Source organism: Falco peregrinus, chromosome 7 (genome assembly GCF_023634155.1).
Source record: "Falco peregrinus isolate bFalPer1 chromosome 7, bFalPer1.pri, whole genome shotgun sequence".
Lineage (NCBI taxonomy): Eukaryota > Metazoa > Chordata > Aves > Falconiformes > Falconidae > Falco > Falco peregrinus.
The window spans coordinates 33,309,966-33,335,982 of record NC_073727.1 but is presented as its reverse complement, the minus strand read 5'-3'; the positions used below and the strand labels follow the sequence as shown (position 1 = coordinate 33,335,982).

The following is a 26,017-nucleotide window of genomic DNA, read 5'->3' as shown; positions in this document are numbered from 1 at the left end:
TAGTTCTTTTCCTCAGAAGAGATGTTCAGAAGAGAAATAAAGGAAAAAAGTAAATGTTGCCCCTTTGTGAGCTATTTTGTGTTGCCCCTTTGTGAGCTATTTTGTGCTGTGCTTTTACCATGTAGGCCAGTGATGGTAATAAAATCACTTCAAAAGGCCACAGCAGTGAGGTAAGATTTATCTGGGCAGTCAGGACTGTCTTGAATTGCAGCTGGCATCAGTGCAAGAAATATTTGGAGACGGTTATTCCTGGACTGGTCTATGGTTGGTGTTAGCTCTAGTGTGAATGTAATCCAGTTGTGTGTATGTGCTAAGATTTGATTACCCATTTAATCCCTAAATATATCAGGCTGCACTTCTAGGCAGTGGATGGAGTTGTCATTCACTGGCTAGGTAAAATACTGTCTTCTAATCAAGCTGGTATTAAAAGCCATATGTTGTTACATTTTTTTTGTTATTTTTAATTGTGGAGACTGGAAATGAGGTACAGAGGTGCCTCAGTGAACAGTTGTGCTGGTAAGACAAATACTAAATGCACCTGCTAAATTAGCAAGTTGTTGAACTTTTGATAAATCTTAATAAAAACACTTTTTTGCAACCAAGTTTTGTCAGATCTGGCTGGTTTTTATTACACCAAATTCTCATTGCCTCTGAGCGGAACCTGCTTGAATGAAAATGGGGGAAAATCAGGTGAGAGCTGGGTTTTATTTAAACTGTGACATGTTATATCCTGCCCTAAGAAATCATTATAATTCGACAGAAGAGTAATGTTGGTGCTTAAGTGTAGCTTGAATTTGGTCTATCAAAAAAGGCTTCTGCCTATTCTGAATTTTCAAGTCACATCATCTTTCAGCTTAATGATCCTTTAATATCAGCCTGCCACTCTGCAGAATATCTCAGAAGTTAATACTTACATATACATGGGCTGTAGCTGTAAATGAGATGTCTTCTGTGGACCTTGATAGCCGTAAGAGTCAAATCCACCTATGAAATCAACTGAAAGGGGGAAAATTGCTTTCATTAGCAACATCTTTTCAGAAGTGATAGGCACTAACATTCAAGAACCACCCAGCACACAGATTATTTTTGATAGCCCCCCTAATAATCTGTTGAAATTAGACCAACTAATTGTGGAAATGCAGAAAAAGGGTAAAAAAAAAAGAAAGCCCAAGTCCCCTTTTTAATTTTAAATTCAAATTTATTTTAAAATCACAGAAACACAATGAGGTATCCCTCCATGTATAACAGCCATCTGTCTATCAGAAATAGCCACACACATATGCACATCCCTGTTTTTCAGGTAGACCACCTCACTGGAGTACAGAACAACATGCTATTCAGATATTAGAAATGCGGAAACCCATTCATTTATTGGTATGAATGCATTGCTCCTGACTGTGATTACCGTGTCTGGCTTGTTGTCATACTGTGGTTCAGTGATGTAGAGGAGAGAGCACATTAATCCGACTCTGCGAGACAAAAGTTTCCCCGATTCCCTGCTTTGACATTTGGGTTGAAATGCATGAACAGAGGGTTGGAACAATTTATCTGAGCTTCAGAGATGAGGCTTCACAGATCTAAAGGAGCCAACATTTCTCCCAAGATACTGGAGGTCTGCAGGAAGGTTGTAGGGAGGGAATTATTTATTAATTCATACAGTTGTCAGTTCCCAATGGTCTTCTGTTTATTTTAAACAATTTCCAGGGCAATTCAATCTCATCTGAGCCTGAGACCCCTGTTTCTCTGCTATAACACTGTCTTTACACAGGTAAAAGCACACCCTTTGCTTCCTTTGCACCAGGAGACTAAGTATTGGCTTTGGGGGTTATTTGTGGGCAGCTCTCATCCCTGAAATATTGTCTTACATAGAAGATGTGAATTTGACTTTATTGTGATAGAAAAAAGCCAAAGAATTCAGGTATGGAAGTACATTTTTCACAGATCTGGATGCTACTACTGACAGACTGGCTCTGTGTACATTAAAAGGAAAAAAAAAAACCCAACCCCAAAACAAACCCACAAAACAAAAAAACCCAACCCCAAAACAAACCCACAAAACAAAAAAACCCCACCCCATTCTTTGTTAGATGATAGCTTCTTGTGGATCTTAAATGCAGAAACATTCACATCAAAATCACAAAATGTAAATTTATAACCCTTGGTTTGAGAACTTTCATAGTGTTTGGAGTCCTTAAAACTTGCATTGATAGGTTATCTTATACTAAAATACCCCTCGATGTCTGCTACAATTAGCCACACTTACCAATGCAGGCCCAGGCATTCCAGACATGTTACAAAGTCAAATTCTTGTACCCCTCTGTCCACCATTTACTTTTTAAGCAAGAAGCCACCATAACACTAGACAGGATTGGTACAGTATGTCTCCATTAGAACCACAGACACTTTGAACCTGTCATCTACCTTCTTCCCTAGCACGAATGGCCCCTGCAGAAATAATTTAGCTGGTTCTGTGCTCTGCAGCAGCATTACGTATACTCCTATCCCAGAATGATGTTTTACTAAATTAATCCCTGACATCTTTAATGAAGGAAGTTCTATAGTCTCTCCGTGTTGCCTTTCCCTGCCCCTAACTTCCTAATGTCTAATTTAAATGTAATTTCCTGCAAATTAACTACTTTTCTACATGTTGGCCTTTTCTCCCTATGGATATGAAGACAAATGAGCCCTCCCTTCTTTTTTTTTTTTTATAACTACTTCTAAGCATTTTCAAAAAGCATTTTCATGCTATCCATCTTTTCCAGATTTAAGTATACTTAGTTCTTTCAAATTTTTCTCATGGCCCATGTTTTCCAAGCCTCTAAATTTTCAAGCCTGACAATCTTTCTTCAGTCTACTTAGGTTTTTCTTACAGTGAGGTGCACAAATCAGGAGTAACTGAACAACTGCATGTAGATATTCTGTACATTACCAGGAATAACATGGTGGGAGTTTTGCTGTTTGTTTTCTTATTATTTATTTATTTTATTTTAAATTTCTTTTTTCAACAGCATCATACAAATGCTTAATAACCAGATCTTTATTTTTATGTTTTGACACTAACTGTAATCTAGCCAAGTAGTCCATATTTTATCTGAAGACGATTGATTCTTCCCCACAGGAGTTCTTTTGCACTTGTCTGTATTGAATTCCATCTTCTTGATTTCAAGCCACTTCTCAAGATCATCTTGACTTCTAATCCTGTCTTCACAAGTGCTCATACCCCTCCCAATCTGGTTTCATCTGAAATTTCTACAAATGTTCTCTACTCTATCATCCTTGCTGTTAACAAAAATGAAGAGAATTATTTCCCTAGCCGACATCCCAGTAGGAACCCAATTGAAATGTCATCCCAGCTGGTTGACAACTACATTTCAAATAAAGTTTTAAACAATTCTGCACAGAACCTATGGTGACTGCATCTGGGTAGTGCTTCCCTGGCCTGCTTACAAATCTTTAACAGGGCCAAAATCTTGCTACAATCAAGTGAAATGCCGTTTGTTGCTTCCTACTTACCCACTGTCTGTAACCACTGGAATAACTTTATTACAATGTGACCAAGATCTTTGGAAGCATATGAATTTATAGGCATAGAATGAAGAATTCACTACAGGAGTATTGTTGAGTGAAGCGCTAGGCTGAGAGGAAATAAACCCCCTTATTCAAATATGAAGATTGCAGCAAAAAGAATGGACATGTCTTTGCTGTAGCTGTGGTTTATTGTTCTCCTGCCCAGTTTTCCTTTTTTTCCTCACTCTTGACCTCTGACTAAGTGTCTCACTGCTGTCAACCCATGTCACTTTACAGATGCTGCTTATATACATTTGTCTGGCTTTGCATTTCTTGTGTACTTCCCAAGACTCTTCAAGCAACTGGTAACCCATTATTAGAAGGCTGCAGGCATAGACAGTCTGTTTTGCAGTTGTGGGGCAAAACGTCTTAAGGGTGATTTCAAGCTTGTTTTCAGAAAGTTAAACCAACACGTTAAGAAAAAGATTTCTTCGAGTAAAACAAGTTTGTGTGGGCATGAGAGAAAGATACATGCTGAGTATCTCTGCATGGATTGTGTCTTCGCCCTGTTGCAGAGAGTAAACATAGAGTGTTAACAAGCCAGATTGTCAAGTGACAAAGCGAGCTTGTAGTGACATTTCTGTGTTCAGCTGACAGTGGAAGTTCCCATGTGTGTAACCAAATGATAGTAGGGCAGAGAGCACTATTGTGACCTTGTAGGCATACAATGTCTTCTTACACGCAGCAGCAAACTTTGTAAGGTAGGTAAAGGTAGGCAATAGAAAGTGAAATCCAATACAAAAGGATTTCAGTAATTTCTTTGTAGCAAGATTTCTTGGTGGTGGCAGTTTCTCAGCACTGCAAAGCCTGCGGTGTCCAGGCTATGCTAAAAGCTCCCTGTGGACTCTGAGCTAGTTTCTTAAAGCGTGCAAAATGCTGCCCTTTCTGCAGGCATTTTATCCTGGCTGAGCCTGAAAGGTCACTAAAAGTGTCATACGATTGATACATTCCTGGCAGCAGTAACATGAAATGAATAAAACAAGGCTCATTAGCTGAACCACTACAGAAGCTTCCATCCTTACCCTCATCCATCAAACACATTTTTGACTCTTCTATTTTACATTCATCTTACATGTCACTGTTATCAGAAGTGGCTCCTTTGTCATGTTTTGCCTTAGCAAAAGCACATGTGCATATACAAACACGAAATTCCATTCCTTTGAAATATTGGGTGCCGAGATGCTTATTTTCCTAGCTAGACTTGAATAGGATAATAGCAGTACTATTTATGTGTAAAATATGTGCTAAGAAATTCAACCTGAGCATTTTCTTCCATTGCTGGTGTTAAGGGGCTTATCAGGCATATGGCTGTGGTTGCAACTGTAACACAGACAGGACATATGACTTAAAATAGGGACATATTTTCTATTCCTAAGCACCCACAGGGATGTGAATTTCATCCTCTGCTCAGTCACAGTCCCCACTGTCTCTGGTGTATATCAGGACAGAATGAGAGGTGGAAATGGGCTTCTCATTTTTCATTTCTGGAAGTTTGTGGTGTGTAGAGGGACCATTAAACTAGAATGCATAAAAAAGACCCCATTGCCATGGATGTTCATATGGAAGAAGGGATTTTCTGGAAAGTTTGCAGGAAGAAACATTGAAGCTGATGAAATCAACAGATGGACAAAGAGAAAAGAAACAGTGTGGAATAAAAGCAATAACATCTTCCTGTAGAAAGCAGAAGGAAAGATACCGAATAGAAACCAGAAGACTAGACACTACTCTACTTAAAAGAAATTTTCTTCTGTAAGATATGAATACAGAAGCACAGAGATCCAGGTCCTCAGCTAATTTATATGTTTATAGCTTCAGTAACTTCATTGAAGCAATGATGATTTACATTGGCTTAAGGTCTGACCCAAAGAGTTGTTTAGGGCAATTGTGTATAGAAACATGACTTGATGTTACGGCTTTCCTTGCATTTTAGTAGGCATGCAAAAATCAATGCAGACTAGATATGAAAAGATATAGAGTTTAGGCATGTGGAGGAGGATGAGTAGCTTTATGTGCAAAGAAAAGGAAAAGTTGGGAAACAGCCATGTACTTGGGCAGCATGTGACCTGCAGTATGGATGACTTCTTTACTGCTTTCACACTCTCAGACCTTCTCCTTACTTTGTTCCTTTCCTATTATCGCTTGTTTTGCTGATTATCTCATCCCTTCCCTTGATGCATGAGGCCCTGCCTCTCACATCTGTGAATCTACCGGCAGCACTCAACCCTGCCTTCGCCACCACAGCTGCTTCCTGCCTGGGGCTCCTTCTTTAAAAGTGCAAATGTCTTCAGCAGTTACTCTCTGTAATGAGAGTGACTTCTGTCATTGATTCTTTTCCCTTCACATTGTCCATCTCCTTGATGAAGTAGCTTAGCTCCTCCAGCTTTATTAGTTCCACCCCAGACACCTGCATCACCTCCTCATCTGCTTTCCTTCTCTCATCTCCACTTGTTTCTCTGCACACCATCTCTTCCATTTCTTGTATGAGCAAACTGATAAAGTAGTCCTTCACTGTGCCAGCCTTTTTCCAGTCCTTTTACCATTCATTTCCCCTTCTGTCTTACTGCAGGCATGGGAATGTTGTTCTAACTTCTGCTTGTCTCAGTTACAGACTCCTGATCCATTTTTTTTTTTTTTGCATTTCCCTTCCAATACAAATAGATGTAAATTCCTGTCATAAAAAAATCAACCCTACCCTTATCACTGCTTGTCCCATTCTACCTTCCCTGCCCCCCCCAATGGTTTCAAACACTTTCTAGAGCTACTCTCCTTCATTTCTGTAGATTTGCTTCCATCTTGTGTTTCTGTCCCTTGCACGCAGCTAAAACCACAGTCAGATCACCTCTTCGTATCCAAATTTGGAAACTGGTAATGCCATGCACATGGAGTCCTCTTCATGGTTACCCAGCCACCTTCCACACAGCCCCTGCTCTTGTCTTCCTGAAATGTTTGCCTCAGTGGCCTCCACTGTCTCCTCTGCAGGTTTTCATCCTCCTCATCATTCATCTCCTTTCCTGATGGTTCTCCCACCAGCATGCTGCTGGAGTCCCATGAGCAGTAACCTCTGCCTTTTATTTTTCTCCACATCCTGTAAACTGGGTAATTGCACTTGCAAATGCAAATTCTGCTGTCATGGCTCTCTGAGGTATCACGGATTACCTGGCTTGTGCTCACTCTGCTCCTTCTATACAAACTGAAATCTCAGCTTCTCACTGCGATATTTACCCATGGATAATTAAACATCAATTCCAGTTCAGCGTGGCTAAAACCAGAACTCAGTTGCCCCTCCCTAACCTTCTTTGCTACCTCCCATAGTGAACAAGGGCAGTTGTACCCTCAAGTCTGCCTGTCACTTGAGGATGTAAGTTAGATGTCAACTTTGGTTTGGGCTGTGCAGTATTTAATTTCCAAAGATTATTTTTGCATATTGAAGAGGGAGACTTTTCTACCTGTTGACACAGCTATAACATTTACCCAGGGCTGTCAGTGTCAAAGACCACAATTGTTCCTTTTTTTTTTTGAACTCAGCAAATGTGGAGTTAAGGAGACAAAAGCTGCAGGACTCATCTTTTGGTTAGGTTACTCTTCTCTGCATTCTGCTACTGATTTAACCTTCTACATTACATAAAGTGGAAGCTAAATCTTCTTATACTTAAAGCCTTTTGTAGAGACGCCACATCAATCTCTCCTCCTTCCAGTTCTAAAAGCTAAATTCTGTCCCCATGCTGCCAGCTTGACCTCCATACTTGTAAAATTTCCAAACATTTTCTCTCCTTGTGAGAATGTCTTCACAGTTCTCATTATTTTCCCGCAAACTCCTTTTTGCTCTGTTTGCAATAATTAGATTGCCGATGCCCTTATATTCCTGTCTACCACAGTGAACAATATTTGCTCATAGTTTCTTTGTGCTCACTTTCTGCCTGTATCCACCGCTCGTCTGTTTTCTAATATAGAGAGTGCAAGAAACAGTGCCGGCATTCATGTTTGTTCAGTGCTTGGCATCATGGTAGCTCTTAAATATATTCATGAATCAAACCCACTAAAATAATATTAAAATTTTACAAATTATCCATGATAAAGATGGTTTTAATGACCAGGGAAGTGTATGTGCATGTGCACAAGGATCCTTCTTGCACATGCATGTCATGGCTGAACATATTTCCTGCCTGGTATAGCTGAGAAAGAATGTGTGGTGTACTTGTGCTGCATCTGACCTGTGAGGTCTTAAATTTATGTACAGTGGTTCTGCAGGCTGAAGACTTGGCCCACTGGACTCAGGCCTCAGAAGTGCTGTGATTAAGCTTCACTGCCACAGTGAGGCATTCCACTGCATGCATGGCTGTGAGAGAGGAGAAGGCAAAACAAACTGTGGCTAATAACGTCACTGGAGGCACTGCTGGTGCAGAAGTGAGTGCGTGAGGCAAGAGAGAGCTGTGCACAAATGCTGGTAGCTAAAATCTGGCCAAACTGAGAAAAAATGGAGGGGAATAAAATTAGGCTTGGTTTTAATAACTTTGGAAATGACACGAGGAAAAAAAAATACAAAAGAACATATGGGGACACCCTTGCTCCTACAGCTTTGCCAGTATCCTGCTACCCGCCTCACTGGTGAAGACACTTCCAAACACTTTAGTGCTGCTACCTTTTTATGCTGTGAGCATGGGCTGGTGGCTGTTCAACAATATAGCACACAGGAGGAGGTTTGCTTGAATACAATCTCAATAAAGTTTGTTTACAATGATAATCAAACATTATTGGTCTTTGTGCTGCGTGCACAGTGATTTAGACTTGCAAAATGGGATAGAGCCAAGCACCGAGAAAGCAGGGGGAAGGAGGGGATCTGCCAGTATGTGAGGCTGTGCCCTGCCTGCTGGCACAGGACGGTTCAGGAACAGTGTAAGGACTTGGACACTCGGTCTGGTTCTTGCCGTGCAATGAATTGCATTTCTGCCAAGCAGCCAGGAGTGGCCTGTAAGTCATCTTAGCTCACCCATTTGCAAGGTGAAACTAAACCCTCAGATATTTAAACTGTAATCTCATGGCATTTCTAAGCCCTATGATGGCCACATCATGGCAAAGGGAAACCCCCACACAATTTTTGGTGGAGTTTCTCAGCTCAGATTCTGCCCCACTGCCACTATTCCTGTGCTGTTTACTTTTAGTCACTATTATTCTGTAATTTTTTTGCTTCACAGGGACTTTTCCTTCAGCTGCTTCTCCTCTTATCAAGTTTCTGGTTGGATAAAGGCCTGCAGCACCTTCTCCTGTCTCTGTTACTGCTGATCCCCTGGCTAATTCTCTGGTCAGCCCTTCTGAGGCAAGCTGTAGGACTGGGGAGGTACACAGGTTTGTGAAACCTGATAAGCACCATCTGGTGTTGCTACCCTTACAGACATACTGACAGGGATCTCAGCCTATCACTTCCTATAATTAGGACCAGGCAGGGACAAAGATATTGCATTCAAGGCGAGCTCAGATCATGGTTGTACCCAGCAGAAAATATCAACTTGAATGGTGCTGGGGGGTCTAGAAATTAGAGAAACCAAAATGCATCTCAGACTCCTAGGTGGAGAAGAGGTCTGGTCAGTGTCAGAACCTCAGGTCAGGAAGCAATGAAGATGATGCTTTGGAGGTGAGGAGGCAGGGCTGGCCAACAATGGGAACCATGTTGAGGAGGTGGGAAGCTGGGTCATGGCTGAGCAGAAAGGAGCCGGGATGAAAGCAACCAGGAGTAGCCAAGCAAGGGCTGGGAGGCACGAGTGAGGCTGCAGCAGCTGAAGGATGAAACAGGGACCAGGGATAGGGCAGGCAAGAATAAGAGCCAGAGGCTAGGAGGAAATGTCTGGAGGATAGCTGCAGCAGTGAGAAATAGTGGACCGAAATGTTCAGTGCTGCCTTTTATATCTGATAAACGCAGCAAGCCACCTGTCAAGCTTATAGGCCTGGAAATAGGGTTGCAGTCAGGTAGGCTGCCAGTTGACCCCTGCAAGGCTTTGCAAGGCTTGTCCAAGCTTGCAGTGGGGCTTGACCAGTGCTCAGTAAAGAGTCTGTAAAAGACCTCCACTCAGCTATAAGAACATTAATAGTCTGAAGAATGTACTATTTTTCTAAACTGGACAGACCTGGACACTGCTGAATAATAACTATTTGCTTTCAAATTTTCATGCTTGAGTACAAAGCGAAAAAAAATATAGCCCTGCCATAGTTTTTGACTGACAATTCATTCTAAGAATTAAAGAAAATGTGAGGTAGACTGAATTATCATAGAAGTTATCAAATGAATCGTTACGAAAAATTGTTCTTAGCCAGATCATTGCTGGGGGCAAGCAATAAAGAGAGGAAAAAAGAAACAAAGAGAAAAAAGAAAATGCCTGGGGCAGTGGCCTCCAAGTGTGACCACCACACTAATAAATTAGAAAGAGTCATTAGTAGGTGCAGCAAAGTGGAGAATTAAGGACCAAACCTATGGAAGTTAACAATCCAACGCTAATGAAGACCTATCTAGATATTTAAAAGGAAAAGTAGTAAGGAAAACTTTAACAGAAGGCATGCTGATAAAAATAATTTAGTACAAAGGTATCCCAGGCATGTAGGAAACCGTGAGGAGCTCACGTTGACTGTCTCAGTGGGGAAGACACTAAGGCTGTGGGCAGGTGGCCTTTTCAAGGCTGCTGGAAACGGTTACTGAGTCTGGTCCACCCGCAGCAGCTCATATCTGCTCCTCTCTGAGACGTTGCAGTCCTTCAGTCCCGACCCAGCCTGGCTGGCCAGGACCTGTGGTGTTACAACCTGCTCGTTTTGGCTGAGCCCCTGAGGAGGCAGCCAGCCGCCCTTGGAGGCTGGGAAGCCAGGGTGAGGAAGGAGGCCTGTGGGTTGCTCCCCCACCTGTGCTCTGCATGGTCTGAGCTGCCCTCCCTCCATCGGGACGAAGGAGGAGATGCTCCCCTAGGTGCAGTGCAGGAGAGTCTGCCTCCAAAGCCTGCCCTCCACATCCAGTGCAAAGGAGGAATAAATGACTGACACTGAAATGGAGCCTTCCACCAGCATCAATAAACCCCACAACGGTCCACCTGAAACCATTTTTCATGCGATTTTCAGCTTGTGGAGAGTCTTGGATTTTGCTAAGTTTTCCTGGTTTTGAATATGAGTTTAATTTTAAATGACAAAACATTTCCATAGCCAGGAAGACCACGTCCTATTAGTGGTGGCAACAACCTGAGTGCCTCTTCAAATCATCTGTGGCTGTTGTTGTCAGAACTGTCACTAGTTACTACCTCATTTCTGCTGCTGGTTTGACACAACTGTGTGGGACATAATTTTATCATTTGGACTTCTTTGTGTTCCTCCCCTGAAACAATTAACAATGACAGAAAAATAATATTTTCAAAACGTTTTGGCAGGAAATGTATCTTTCTTCACAAAAAAGATGTTAACTGTTCATTCCCTTTTAACACATGTGGATCTTTTCCAACACTCCTGCAATGTGTCTTTCTTGAAAAGATAAAATGTGTGGTGAATAGTTAAAAAAAAAAAGATGCAAGTTAAGTGTATCTCCCTGGCTGTTATAATGCATTGACTTTATTAAGCAGTATCCCATTGTGATGAGCTGCTGGAATGGAAATGTTACTTCCTCCAAGCCTTACATTATGTTATTTAGACATTTTTTAAACTTGAGGTTGACAATCCCTGCAGGAGGCAGTGATGGATGCAAGGGGAGTGGCAGGGAAGACAATGAGGGAGCAGAGAAGTTACAATAGATGGAGCCAGCAACACCACCATTTCCCCCTTTGTGATTTTATTTATATATTTGACTCATACCACAACCCTGTCTCCTAAGGATTCCTTGAACATCAACTTCATTAGTTACGAAGGCAGCAATCCATAACCAATTTTCTTTTCATGTCAAGCTTGTTCATGTATAAACTCAGCCCTTTTGTTGGAAACATTTGCAATTAATCCCACAAACAAAGAAAATGCAAATTGCACAGTCTACCCTAAGCAACCCTTCTGACTTAAGGCCCTGACCACCATCTATTATACACTAAAATGAATTGAAATTCCCACTTTGAGTCTAACCTAATTTTCTAGTGATAATAGGCATGGATTCCCAGAAGCATTCTATACATCTAGATAGTAACATCCTAATTTTCTTTCCTGGTAAATGTTTTAAATAAGATTTTAGCACCAAAGGAAATTAACCTTTAAATTAATTGTAATTATAAAATGCCATCACTGATTTTGTCTTCAGACTAATTACTTGCTATTATTTAAACAAACTGCGCCTCCTCTGAGCTTTACGTTTGTTTCTCTCTCCGCAGTGCAGTGCCAAATGATCACAGACCAGTCTGTGTAACATCTGCCAAGCCCTATGACACCTTGGACTGCTGAGGTCCATTTGCATCTCAAATGCAGCTGGTTTCACTTGTTGTATCTTCCCGCCATAGGCTTTCTCCCCTGTGCTTCAGCCTTCCACTCTGCAGCTCAGACATTTTCAGCCTGTGCTTTCAAATCAGTGAGCATGCCTTGTGGGACGTGGAGTGCCTGTGCTCTGCACTGGTGAGAACGAGATGATCAACACCAGCCTTCTGCTCGGCGAAAGGTCCCCTCCAAGACAGGACATGGCTGGAAATAATGACACAGGAACCAGCTATTGGTATGTGCAGAAGGTTGATGCACTTCAGGGAATTTCCTAAATGTTCCTGGTGGCACTGTGGCTCTCCAAGGCAGCTGTCTAGGATGACAAGCATGAGGTGGTACCATGGGATTTCAAAGGCTTCTCTTGCTCCACACTTCCATCAGCATCCTGACAGCTGAAGGCATCCCATTTCCCTCCCTTTGGTTTGCTCAGTTCACATAACAGTCACCACACTAAATGAAACAAGTAAATTCCTAATTTAGCCACAGGCTGTAAATTGGAGAGTGCAGCTGAGCAAAACCAAGCTTCGGCTTCAGCTTTTGCAGCGTGCTCATTGAGTTCTCATTCATGAATGACCCATTCAACAGCTGGAGAACAACTGGGTTATAAATATTGGCTTGTATTTATTCCTGTTCTTATTTGCTCCTATGTTGCCTCTGCAGACTGCCTAGGCTGTCCTCAGCATTAACCAAACAAGCCAGACCAGCGATTCACCCTTTTGGGAGAGAGATGTCTACCACAGATAGGGCAAATTGCTCTTTGGAGTTATACCCCTGTCTCCACTGACTGTGCTAGAAATCTCAATTGTTAGTTTAAACTGCAGGCTTAATTACTTGTGGCCATGGGTGTGTGGGACTAAAGTCACCTGCGGCAGCATGGAAAAGGAGAAGATGGAAGATGGTGTTTTCCAGACAAAGACTGAGGACACATTACTCAAATGCTAAGTGCAAAACTTACAAAACATACAGCTGAGGTACTGGAACTCCTTCTCTTGGGAGGCTGTGTTTGATAAAAACCTCCTTGGTTCAAACATAGGTGGACAATTTCAGGAGAAAAGACCATTGTGGGAAACTAAGTACAATGAGACCACTTCTGGCTAAGGAAGTCCCTGAATTGCAAATCGCTGTCAGGACTTTCTGGGAACCACAAACTTGCTGTGCTCTTATATGCCTATATGGCAAGTAGATATGGAGGAAGGCATCAGTTGTTCTTCACTACTGGGTATTGGATATGGGGCTGGATAGATGTAGTAGCTCCTATCTTGTGTTGTGTTACACAAATGTCACAGGTAACCCTGCACTAGTAGGGCTGAGCTTACACTGTGGCTGTTGCATCACCTTGCAGCTGTGGGGAAGAGCCCTGTCAGGCTGCCCAGGACAACAACTTCCAGAGATGCATTCAAGTCCAGTCTTCACTGCAGAAAGGTGGTTGCAGTCATCTTCAGCCATCACCCTCAGCCTTAGTTTTTGCTTGCTTCCAATCTTTCTCCTGTCCTGGGAGTCTCAGGATTTACAGCCATATTCATCAGAGAATGGGAAGGGAAGCAAAGAAGCAGAATTCATAGCTGAACGTTTGCCACTGGTTTCTCTTTGTCTTTGTTTTAGAGATTTTTAAGCAGAGATGGAAGCTGAGGTATTATTTCTCTGTAATGTCTTGCTAAGCAGATTGTGAAAAGCATTTGGCACAGAAATAAAGTGGTACCTGAGCATATTCCACACTTCAGTAGTGCCTTTCATGCCAGAAGCTCAAAGTTACGAAGCAACATGCCTGTGAGTTTGTCCCTGTCATTATTTTAATTTTAAATATGGGAAACAGAAGTATGTGGGCTTAAAAAACCTGCCCAAAGGTGGAAGGCAGCATTTATCAGAAATAAAATTAACAGGCTTTTCTACCTATCCTAGATGTTTGTCAAAATGTCACATCTTTCACATCCAATGAATTTAATATTATCTTTTATAAGAAAATCTTTGTCATCACCTTCATACTGGTCATCACCTTCTTACTTCCCAGGTCAGGCCTGGTATCCCAGGGTGGATTGTGGTTGGCCACTGAGTTTATTGGCACATTATCACTATACTGTATTGCTCACCAGTAGTTATCCCCTGTCTGTGGTATTGTCTTCCTGAATGTCTTAAGTAATTCAAATAAATCTTGAATTCAAGGTTTTACATGTTTGAGAGTGTGTGTGTGAAATAATTTTAAAGAGTTATCTAGAGCTTCTGTGCCAGACATCCCCAAAAACTAGGCTTGAAGAATATGCAGCAGCAATCTACTTAATCTAGTTGCAATTTATTTTGCTTTGCAGTTTACCTGGAAACAGTGCCAAGAGAAAAGAAGATAGTGTATGTGCAAGTTGGATCCCAGCTAGTGTGACTGCAAAGGTTGTACCTCAGGGTAGTCAGGGAACAGTCAGACAGGCCATATTTGTTCTCTAATTGCCTTGCCATTGCGTTATGGTAGGTAAACGCTGTTTCTTCTCCCTGTCTGGGTCTGCAAGGGAGACTTCTGGATTAGGATTTCACTGTGGGATACAGACTGATTTGGTGATTTTCTCTAGGCTGGGATTCTCTTCCAGTCAAAGCTGTCCCTCTAATAACAACCCAGTCCCCTTTCCCTGAACAGAATCTGCAAGGTGAGTGCAGAATTCCCACTTCAGTAACCCAGGTTTCTTTTTCAATCGCTTACAGACAAAAAAGCCCCAGGGGGATGCTGCTTTATTGCTTACATTCCAGAGTTTTTCACAAAATATCTGTATATTTAATAAAATTTTCAAAAATACATTGAATATTCTTTTAGTAAGGCAGTAATATCTTATAACAGGGAGCCAAACTGCTAGGGAGGAAATGCACATTAAATGCACATCTTAATGTTATTAATAATAACGTGCAGCCTTTGAAAAATGCAGGCATAATATGATTTTGGAAAACAAATGAGGAACTCTGATAAGTTTACAGCCACTGAATGCCTCCAAGTAATGACTGTTGCTGACATTTTCATGCTTTATTTTTAATTACTGCAGCTAATAATGACAGTGAGGTAAGAATGACAATGGCTTAGGTCTACCAGTGGCAACAGCGACGAGGAGAGCATTGAGTCAGCAGCAGCCCTGCTGGGAACCCATCCTTCCCCATCTTTGCCAGATGGAGACCTGAGGTGCTCAGGGTTCCTCCTCCCTATGCAGCCATGAGGAACATGATGCAGAAGGGAACTCTGGGAATGACAAACTACCACCAAGGGAAGGAGCTGGGGAAAAGCCATCCTTGTCTGACCCTTGAGGATGGGTGCTGCAGTTCACCTCTGGTGCTTGGGACTGTACCAAGAGGGAAAGCAACTTCCTCTTTAATCCTTGGTGCAGAATTAACCCCAAAAATATTGTTCTCGTGAAAGGTAGTGCAAACTTCTGCTTTGATTTAGGGAGCCTGTTGCTGGATTTATTTGGTGTGTGAGTAATTAAACCCTCTAGACTTGCTGATTAAGCCCTAGTTATGATCCTGATTTGATCACTGTATTGTTCCATTCCTAATCCTTTAGTGAGCTTAGAGTAGGTTAATCTTAGTGAAATGTTTGCTTAATTCTACTCTTGCTCATTTGTTGTCTTAATAAAAACTGCATAAAGAATGGAAAAATATTTTTTTTTTGGCTTGTTCCAGTTACTCTGAGAGCAAAGCTAATTCAGCCCAAGCAGCTTAAGAGCAACTTGATTGTGCTTCTACAGCTGAAGCTTTTCTCCTTCACATCCTCTCAGTCTGCCTGAGGTGACCCCATGACAAGTTGCCCATGAGCCAGCAGTGTGTCCTGGTGGCCAAGAAGGCCAGTGAGATCCTGGGGTGCATCAGGAGGACTGTGGCCAGCAGGTCCAGGGAGGTGATCCTCCCCTGCTACTCTGCCCTGCTGCCACCACATCTGGAGTGCTGTGTCCAGTTCTGGGCTCCCCAGTTCAAGAGAGATGGGGAACTGCTGGAGAGGGTCCAGTGGAGGGCTACAGAGATGATGAGGGGACTGGAGCATCTCTCTTAGGAGGAAAGGCTGGGAGAGCTGGACCTGTTTAGCCTGCAGAACACAGAGGGGATCTTATCAAAGCATATAAATTTCTCAAGGGCAGTTGTCAAGAGGACGGGGCCCGGCTCTTTTCAGTGGTGCCCAGCGACAGGACAAGGGGCACTGGGCACAAACTGCAGCACAGGAAGTTCCTTCTGAACAGGAGGAAAAACTACTTTTCTCTGAGGGTGACAGAGCCCTGGCACAGGCTGCCCAGAGAGGCTGTGGAGCCTCCTGCTCTGGAGACATTCAAAACCCACCTGGACGTGGCCCTGTGCAACCTGCTGCAGGTGAAGCTGCTTTGGCAGAGGCCTGGACTAGATGATCTCCAGAGGTGCCTTCCGACCCTGACCATTCTGTGATTCTGTGATTTGTGAGTGTACTGAGGAAATTACACTTAGGCACCGCCTGGAGTATAACTACTAAATAGCATGGCATCCATAAAGGACATATTGCTTCTCAGAGAAGCACGATAGATGGGTGTGTTGCCAAAAGGGAAGGAAAAGGGGAGAAAACATATCTAAATGGAAATAATCTAAAATTAAACCTGAGCAGTGATTGTCTGTACAGACTGCAGCCCCTGGCTGCCACAGTGAGTGCTCAGCACGTGTCAGGGTGGGTGTCTGAACACAGAGAACACTAGAATCATTCTTACTCTCTACTCCATGCAGCTCTCAGTAGAAATTAAAGCTGCTTTAATATTGCAAAACCTTGAGGGGCCAAACCTGATCTGAACTTTATTACAGTGTTAGGACAACTCAGCCACAGAAGTCCCCTTTTTCTCTTTTTTTCCAGCCATGCTTCCAAATCTCACAGAGATGAAGCTGTGGAGCCTGAGCTTGTGCTGGCTTCGTTGAGCTGGGTGGGGATTTGCTCTGCTACTTCAGAGAGATGATCACAGATGGGTAAGACGATTCTTTGGCTGGAAGAAGAGGCCTGGCTGAGGTGTACTAATAAAAGCCTCAAAACAGGCAAGATGACGGCAAGAAAAGGTTCAAATAAACATGACGATCTGTGGCTTCTGAACAACAGGGAGCTCTTGCCACAGTGAGTAGAAAACAATACCATATTGGCTGTGGCACTTTGCTGCCAGGAATGCCGCTTTACAGACCACAGGAGACATCTCTCAAACGTGCGCCGACTTCTGCGCTTGTTTGGTGAGCCAAGTCACACGTCCCTTCCATGCTTTTTACTAAATCGTGCCCTAAAGCATTACAGAAGAATGAAAAAAAAGATTTAAGCCTTTGGAAGAGAGGGCAGAATAGTATTAAATGGGATTTCATTTTGGGGAGCAAAGAATCACTCTCCTCCAGCTCTGTGGATAGTGAATACACTTAACGGAAAATTAGGGGGAAGTACATATGAACTGGGTCCTTCTCCCTAAAAAGACAAGACTTATTTGCAACATCCCTCTGCTCCACATACCTGTCCCAAACCCTTTTTACTCTTCTGCCTTCCTCACCTCCACAGAAACACAAAGACAACTGAAATGAGGATAGTCAGAAAGACCTCCAAAATGTGGTTTGATTTCAGCACTAAATCTCCCCTTGATGGCTCACATGGCACTGTATTGCCAATAGATTATAGGGTTGCAGCTATTTTCTACGCAGGAGAACAGACAAAGAAACCCCCAGCAGCCCTAGCAGTGCTCTCAATCAAATAAAACCCCTTCAGCTTCCTGTTGCAGAGCTCTCTCTAGAATTCATGTATATTTTATCAAAGTTACATGCAGTTCTGAAACTTGTTTTTAAAGTGCTTTAGTATGAATCCCAAGATGTACCAAAATGCTGCAGTGGCCCTTTTTAAAAAATCAAGGTTAGAGAAAAAATGAAATTGTTTGACTCCATAGCATGTAATAGGAGCAAAGTCTGCTCAACAGGCTTCTATTGATATAGATAAGCAGAAGAAACACAAACATACATCTACAAGAAATCATTTTGCTCCTTGTAATTGTATCCTGGGAGCAGCAGGAACAAAGAGGAGCTCCACAGTTTCACCTCTCATAAATGCATGTCCTGCAATGGTCTAAAGCTATTTTTTTGACAGAAGTGCTTTTACAAGCCAACACACAAGTCAACGGAGAAGAGCTATACCCTCAGTGGTAACCAATTGCTCTGAGGATAGCTAATAACAATCTGCAATAAGAAAAAAAAAAAAGGTTTATTTACCAATTGGGAGTTTTGCTTTTTTAATGCCTTAAGCTAAACTGTGAGGAAAAAAGTTCACAGTGATATTTTCAGAAGAAGGGATTTTTAAAGCTGCATTTCATGAGTCCTTTGTCTTTCAGGCATTTGCAAATTTTAGATCAAGAAGGATGGACAGAAAGCATGTTCTGGCTACAGTATAATAAGGCATTTTGGTTGAAATCAGCAAAAGCCAGCATAGCAGAGGGGTGATTTAAAAAAAAAAATAAATCCATTTTGTATGTAATAAAGCTTTAGTACTTACAGCTGTCCTCTTCTTCAGTAATACATTTCACAACATAACAGGCATAGATGAAGCCCGCCAGCTGAAACAAAATGTAATAGCGTTAGATATAAAGCAAATAGAATAGAAAAACAAGAGTTGGTTTTAGAAAAGCAACAACAGAAACAGAAATAACAAAATTCAGCAGATTCTGATGAGGTAATAATTTTTCACAACATTTTGGTAATTTTAATTGGAAATAGTGAGGGGAGTTTTGCATCTTTCTTGAAAAACACACCCTTCAATAAATCTTCCAAAAACTGATCAAAAATTTTTCATTACTGAATTGGCTTCCTTTTAATTATTCAAAACCAGGAAAACAAATGGCTGATTAGATGGATGGATTTTTAGCCACTGAAAATGTAAATATTTCTGTCAAAATCAGATTTGTTACCCAACAAAACCTGACCCTCTAGATGAACTCTGGTTTTTAGCAGAACCTTGCTAGCTAAACTGAGGATTAGTTCCGTGCACTTGTAAACTGTCTTTATAGTGATATTTTATCAACTGAAATTAGGGCTGCGGGTTAGTGGGACTTGTTCCCATATCTGCAATAGCCCTGAAGCCTCAAGACATATCTAGCACTTTGGATAGGTCTGGATGTGTTTACAGCAGTGTCTCATGCTTTAGCTGGCAAATTTGTATCTTGTTCACTTCATTCCTCTCCTCAGAGCATGCCCAGAAGTGGATTATAAACAGAAGCAACAGGATTTAATGAAAATGAGGATCTGGAGTCGTTCTCAAGTACTATGGCAGACTGCTTATCTGACACTATCACCTGAAAAAATAACAAAAGGGAATAAATGGTCAATATCACACATGCCACGGGCCAAGTATCATCTGAGTCCTCTGCCAGTCTCTCCACAAAGTTCTGTCATTGCTGAGAAGTTACACCAGAAGCAACAGAACAGATACTGGAGCAGCAATATGTGCCATGTGTTGCCTGCTTTGCACAGCTTCCCTTACATGTAGGTCTGGAGAGTTTTCTCTACTGATTGCCAGCAAACCGTTTTTTATCCTGCAGCTCATCACTGAAGTTTGCATGGTAGGATCTCAAAGGAATTCAGGTTATTTGATCTCTTTGTAGTGAAAAGTGAGCCGTAGTGTCAAAATGTTTTATTCTGTACAGGTCACCTCACAGAGGTCTTTTCATGAGCTGCAAACCCAAATACTGTAGACTTTTGGAATTAGTTCCTTATACAGATAATAAAAATGCCTAAAGGGTGCGGCCAGGACTGAGCTCTCTGTGTGCGTGGTGCAAAACCCATCATGTCCGGCTGAGGGAGATGATGATCTTAATTTCAGACAAAGTAATCAGACAGTAAAAGGGGTGAAATCCAAGAGAAGACTATGAATGCTGGTTAGTGCAAATGGATTTTTTTTTCCTCATTAATCCAAGGGACACCTACATTCACTGCAGTATTGTGGGTTCTTAGATGCCTTAATATTGCCCATATACATGAAATGCAAACAAATCCATTCTGTTTCCTAGTTCTGAGGCAGTGACTGCGCCTAATTTACTCCCGCTCTTACACAGATATTCCTAGTATTTCTGTCAGTTTTCTATGTAGAAAGCTCTCTATACCTATGAATGCTAGCTTCTAACATCTGTATGGGTGAGAGATGGTTAAATAAATAAAAAAAAAAAATAGGCCAGCCCCAAGACTTTTCTGACCAGGACTTGATTTGAAGATCACACTGCAGCCAGCATAGATGTTGTCTGCTAAATGCTTAAGTTCCTGTTGGGAGCCCAGAAGCTGCATTACAACAGAACTAAATCATTAATTTTGTCATTTATTATAAATCTGCCTTATAGTGCTGCTGGGAAGATTTTACACCTGGGAAGGATGAAATATTCACTGCTGGACACAAAGAACACACTGTACCAAGAACAGTGGCATTCAGCTAATATCAGCATTTCATCTCTGTTTTATTGGACCACTCTTTCCTTTGGTTTCTTGGCTTACAGACAGGGGGCTAATTTGCTCCACTGACTTATGCCCTGCATAACCCCATTGACTTCAATGACATTACATGAGGTTTAATTCAGCAATGAATGAGGCCTGGAAAGGTTGTTCATAAATGATTCCATTCTTGGATGTGAACCTTGGCTTAATAGTTTCTCTGTTCTCTTTTTACAGACCATCAGATCTAAGATAGCTGAATAGTTGCATCTCTAGTAGGCCACAATGGTAAAGCTTTTCTTGCAATAAATTTCAATACTATCTGCTAAAACACCACAAATCCACATGTTAATAATTAAACTTTTCTCACAACATGCAGAAAAAAACTGTATTACAAACTGTGCTTGCAACTGATCTTTTAATTGTATTCAGTTGCATCCTCTAAATGTCTAGGGGACTCCTTTGATATACAAGTAAATCCTACAGCATTTCATCAGATGAGCATGCTGATTAAAAGAGTGCCTTAAAGCTAGAAATTGTTCTGTCCTAAATACAAATAGAAGTTTCTTTCCCATGAGATAATCAGAGTTCATAACATAAACCTCCTTTTCTCCCACATTTATCCAACCCTTTGCTTGGTACACATAATAACTTTGTTTTAATTTGAACATCACATTAGTTTTTTGGGTTTTTTTTTCCCTTTTTTAACCAAGCAATTTCACACAATCACAGGATCACAGAATGGTCAGGGTCGGAAGGCACCTCTGGAGATCATCTAGTCCAGGCCTCTGCCAAAGCAGCTTCACCTGCAGCAGGTTGCACAGGGCCACGTCCAGGTGGGTTTTGAATGTCTCCAGAGCAGGAGGCTCCACAGCCTCTCTGGGCAGCCTGTGCCAGGGCTCTGTCACCCTCAGAGAAAAGTAGTTTTTCCTCCTGTTCAGAAGGAACTTTCTGTGCTGCAGTTTGTGCCCAGTGCCCCTTGTCCTGTCGCTGGGCACCACTGAAAAGAGCCGGGCCCCGTCCTCTTGACAACTGCCCTTGAGAAATTTATATGCTTTGATAAGATCCCCTCTGTGTTCTGCAGGCTAAACAGGTCCAGCTCTCCCAGCCTTTCCTCCTAAGAGAGATGCTCCAGTCCCCTCATCATCTCTGTAGCCCTCCACAGGACCCTCTCCAGCAGTTCCCCATCTCTCTTGAACTGGGGAGCCCAGAACTGGACACAGCACTCCAGATGCGGTGTCAGCAGGGCAGAGTAGCAGGGGAGGATCACCTCCCTGGACCTGCTGGCCACAGTCCTCCTGATACACCCCAGGATCTCACTGGCCTTCTTGGACACGAGGACACATTGCTGGCTCATGGGCAACTTGCTGCCCACCAGGACTCCCTTTTCCGTCTCTGCAGAGCTGCCTTCCAGCACGCAGCCCCTACCTTGTACTGGTGTGTGGAGTTATTCCTCCCTATGTGCAGGACCTTACACTTGCCTTTGCTGAACTTCATGAGGTTCCTCTCCACCCAACTCTCTAACCTGTCCAGGTCTCACTGGATGGCAGTGCAGCCTTCTGGGCTGTCAGCCACTCATCCCAGTTTTGTATCATCAGTTAACTTGCTGAGGCTCAGTCCCTTCATCCAGGTCGTGGATGAATAAATTGAACAGGACTGGACCCAGCACTGACCCCTGGGGAACACCGCTGGCTACAGGACTTCATTGAGACTCTGCACCACTGATCAGAACCCTCTGAGCTCTACCATTCAGCCACCTCACTGTCCACTCACCTAACTTGCTTTTCCTGAGATTATCTATGAGGGTGTTATGGGAGACAGGGTCAAAAGCCTTGCTGAGATTAAGGTAGACAACATTCACCGCTCTCCCCTCATCTACCCAGCCAGTCATTCCATCATAGAAGGCTATCAGATTGGTCAGGAATGATTTCTCCTTTGTAAATCCATATTGACTTTTTCATAACCTTCTTTTCCTCCACGTGCTTAGAGATGACCTCCAGGATGATCTGTTCCACCACCTTTCCAGGGATGGAGGTGAAACTGACTGGTTTGTAGTTTCCTGGGTCCTCCTTCTTGCCCTTTTTGAAGACTGGAGTGACATTGGCTTCCCTCCAGTCCTCAGGCACCTCTACTTCCCTCCATCACCTATTAAAGATGGGAGAATGGTTTGACAATAACATCTTCCAGCTCCGTCAGCACTTGGGGGGTGCATCCCGTCAAGGCCCATGGATTTGTGGGTGTCAAGTTTGCCTAAATGATCTCTAACTCAATGCTCATCAACCAAGAGAAAGTATTCTTTTTTCCAGACTTTGTCTCGTCTCCAGGGTCTGGGATTCCTGAGGGGTTGCCCGTATCCGTTCTGATTCAGTGATAGCCATTCAAAATTTGTCTTCTAATTGCATCAGCAGCAAAGGGCATGCACTCGGAGCTGAAGTTCAGAGCCAAATGTGGTAGTTGTGGTAGTTTTTACTATGAGGATGCTCAATGGCCTGAGCCTATCGTGACTACAGAGGCCTCTGGGATGGAGACCAGGGATATGCCTCTTCCACAGTGGACTAGGACTTCCTGTAGGAAGGGTACAGCTCATCTATGCATGTAGCAGAGGTCTCTTGGGGACCAGTTAGCAAAATTTGATAATGAATTCCCACATGGGGGAAGGACTCTCACAAAATTTACCACCTTTTTTATAGTGCAAGATGTATTCTTTTGGCTTTGTTTCTCTAAGAAAAACACACTGCAACGTACCTATGTACAGCACAAAATACATAAAATAAATTCCAAACAAAACACTTTGCTGAACACAGTCCCCCCCCCCTGGAGAGGAAGATGAGTTAAAAAAACCCAAACCCAAATGATAAAGGTTAGTCACATCACTTAATATATTCCTGGGAAGCCCCTGAATACAGCAGTGCTGAGTCTAGTGTGAGAATTGCATGGAGCAGAGTATTCCTGATTCAGTATCTCAGAAATATTTTTGTCTTATGTGAGAAGGAAGGGAATAAGTCCTCAGAGATAAAGAAGAGATGGAGCCTGACTGTCTCAGAAAATCAGTTTAATACTAGGAATGCCAGGTTTAAAACTCTTGTTGCTTTGCATCTCTCTCTTTTTTTTTGTTTTTTTGTTTTTTTTTTTTTTTTTGTTTGTTTGTTTTGTTTAATTAACTGAGCTTTCTTTTATAAACCATGTAGTGATAAAAAGAAATAAGTGCAATGAACAGAAGACCAGTTCTGGATCCCAGACACATCCAGATTAGCTGTCTACATCTGTCCCATTCACATTTTAATACTGCAGTACGGCCTCCAGAGGAGAAGGAACTGTTAACAGCACTCCTGTTCACTTATACTTATAGTGATTAGTGAGTGCATGTTTTTATGAACCTCATTTTCTGCAGCTTGAAAATATCTGCTTTTTACATCTTTCCTTGATACATCCATATGAGAGTATAAATGAACACTGCTCTTTCTAAAAGTCCCACAGTGGCCATCCCTGCACCATCTCCCTGGGTGTTACTTTGATGGCATCTGATGACCATTTTTGTTTGTGATGATCTCAAACACTTCTAAAATGGCTTTTATTTTATTTTGTTTTCCATCTAAAACACCTGGATAAAACCAGCATTCCTTCTGCCAAGTCAAAAATGAAGAGAAACAAAAGCCTAAAATAAATCAATAATATAACAGCACTACTGAAGGTTTGGAAATGAGATTAATTACAGAATTAAGTCAATGCATCTTAGTGACTTATTCTAGCCATATAAGGCAAACAAAAAAATAGACAGAACATTCCCTACCCAAGTCGGCAGTGTCCTGTTACACTGCTAGAGACTCTTAGCATATCCTGAGTTTCCTGTGAGTGTACTTCCACACTTGCTTAAAATGTCAAGTGCTGTGATCAAACTTAATCAGAATCGGTATTGATCAAAAGCCTGTCTTGCTATTTTTTCTCACTTCTTTTATGGAGATGAATGTTTTCATACACTGCAAATAGCACCAGATTTGGGAAAAAGGCTGTTATATGAAACCCCATCATTCCTGGTCAAGGACCCCACCTTTCCCTCTTTTAAAGCAATATCTGTATAGATAATTATTAAGAGTTATCTTTATCAAGCCAGACAACACCTTAAACAAAACAATGGCAGCAAGGAAGAAACAAAACCTAAAAGTGGGTAAGATCTGAGTGGGATAAGGTGATGACGACAAGGATCATGATGAAGATGAATGAGTTAAGGGTTCTGGAAATAGCACGTGGTCTTGGCTTCGCTGAATAAGCATATTTTATTCTACAACTGGACATTTTCAGGAGAAATGGACAGTAGACTTAAACCCCACAAACCCATTGTGCGTTGCTATGGAAAGATGTATCTTCTGAAACAGCAGAGGCTTGTGTATTTACTTTTCGTTATTAAGTTTTTGCAGGATTCTAGAAACCCTGTGGTTTTAAGAACTTAGCAAAAAATGGGCTATTTCAAGCAATAGTAATGCAGAATTACAGGGATGTTAATTTTGGCCCTGGAAACTGTATTACAAAGCTGTGATGCTATATGTCTACCAATGTGCAATTTACTCATATTTCTTAAGCTTTCAGGGGGCTGCACATACAAAGCCTTTGTAACGCTGTGCATTTAAGGAACAATGTTTCTTTAAAATGGGTTTTTGGAGGCTGGAGACACACACACACACACACATTATGAGCATCTGAGGAAATGGAGAATTACTTTCTAGGAAGCTTCCAGTGCATTGATTCTCAGAAAAATCATACTCATTATTTAGCAGAAAAGGTGATACAAAGACCTTTCTCTCAGTATCTGTAGAATTAAGTCAGTGTCATGGGGGTTCTAAAGCTGCCCCCCGCATAAACCCTTTCAAGCATGATTTCACTGCCTGCAGCAGTGCTGCATCAGTGAGTGAACATCATTGCTAGAGTTTAATATAAAACTGCTATGTTCTGTGGAAACTACTCTGTTGAGGTATGCTTTTATTTGTGCTTACATTTAACATTATGAGAACTCTGTCATTCCTCCAAGTTTAACTATCTTTCATCATAAAAAGAGCATTGGAAAACTATTGATATCGAGCCAGATTCCTGATGGGGAATGTAGAATATGTGGTCCTGCAGTCATTATTATAGAGAATTAACTATCTCTGTGCTATCTGGAAAGAATAATTCATTATTATGTCCAAGTAGCTTTATTCTGTGCAATAAAATAATTATGAAAGAAATACAATGTTAAATTGTCATGTCCACAATAACATCTAGTGGACAATAATGAAATTTAAAATCAGATCAAAAGAAACCAAAGAAACCATAATTTCTAGCCTATGTAGTTGTCAAATTATTTTTCTTTCTTTTTTTAAGCTGAAAGATGACCCAGAGGTTTTCTTTTTTTTTTTTTTTTTTTCTTTTTTTCTTTTTTTTTTCAGCAGGCATGGTAAAAACATGAATCATAAATACAGATAAATCTAGACACATTGGAAAATAGAAGAGTGATAAAAAATGCATTTATTTCAATAGTGCATCATAATCTTTTTTATATCAGCTGTCTAGAAGGTGCTTAGCATAAAGTCTTTTTTTATTTCTCAGTGGACAATTCAATTTTCTGGAGATTTCATTTTCGTATAAGCATTTGAAG

General features: G+C 41.7%; 1 protein-coding gene across 1 annotated transcript in view; it reads right to left on the bottom strand.

Moving 5' to 3' along the window:
• The window catches only part of NKAIN2 (sodium/potassium transporting ATPase interacting 2), a 573,086-nt gene that overhangs the window by 8,216 nt on the left and 538,853 nt on the right, over positions 1–26,017 (bottom strand). Inside the window, exons 5-6 of the mRNA XM_055811170.1 lie at positions 18,467–18,527; positions 915–996 (exon numbers count right to left, since the gene is read on the bottom strand). Coding sequence (XP_055667145.1) covers positions 915–996; positions 18,467–18,527 — 143 coding nt within the window. The remainder of the gene's footprint in view (positions 1–914; positions 997–18,466; positions 18,528–26,017) is intronic.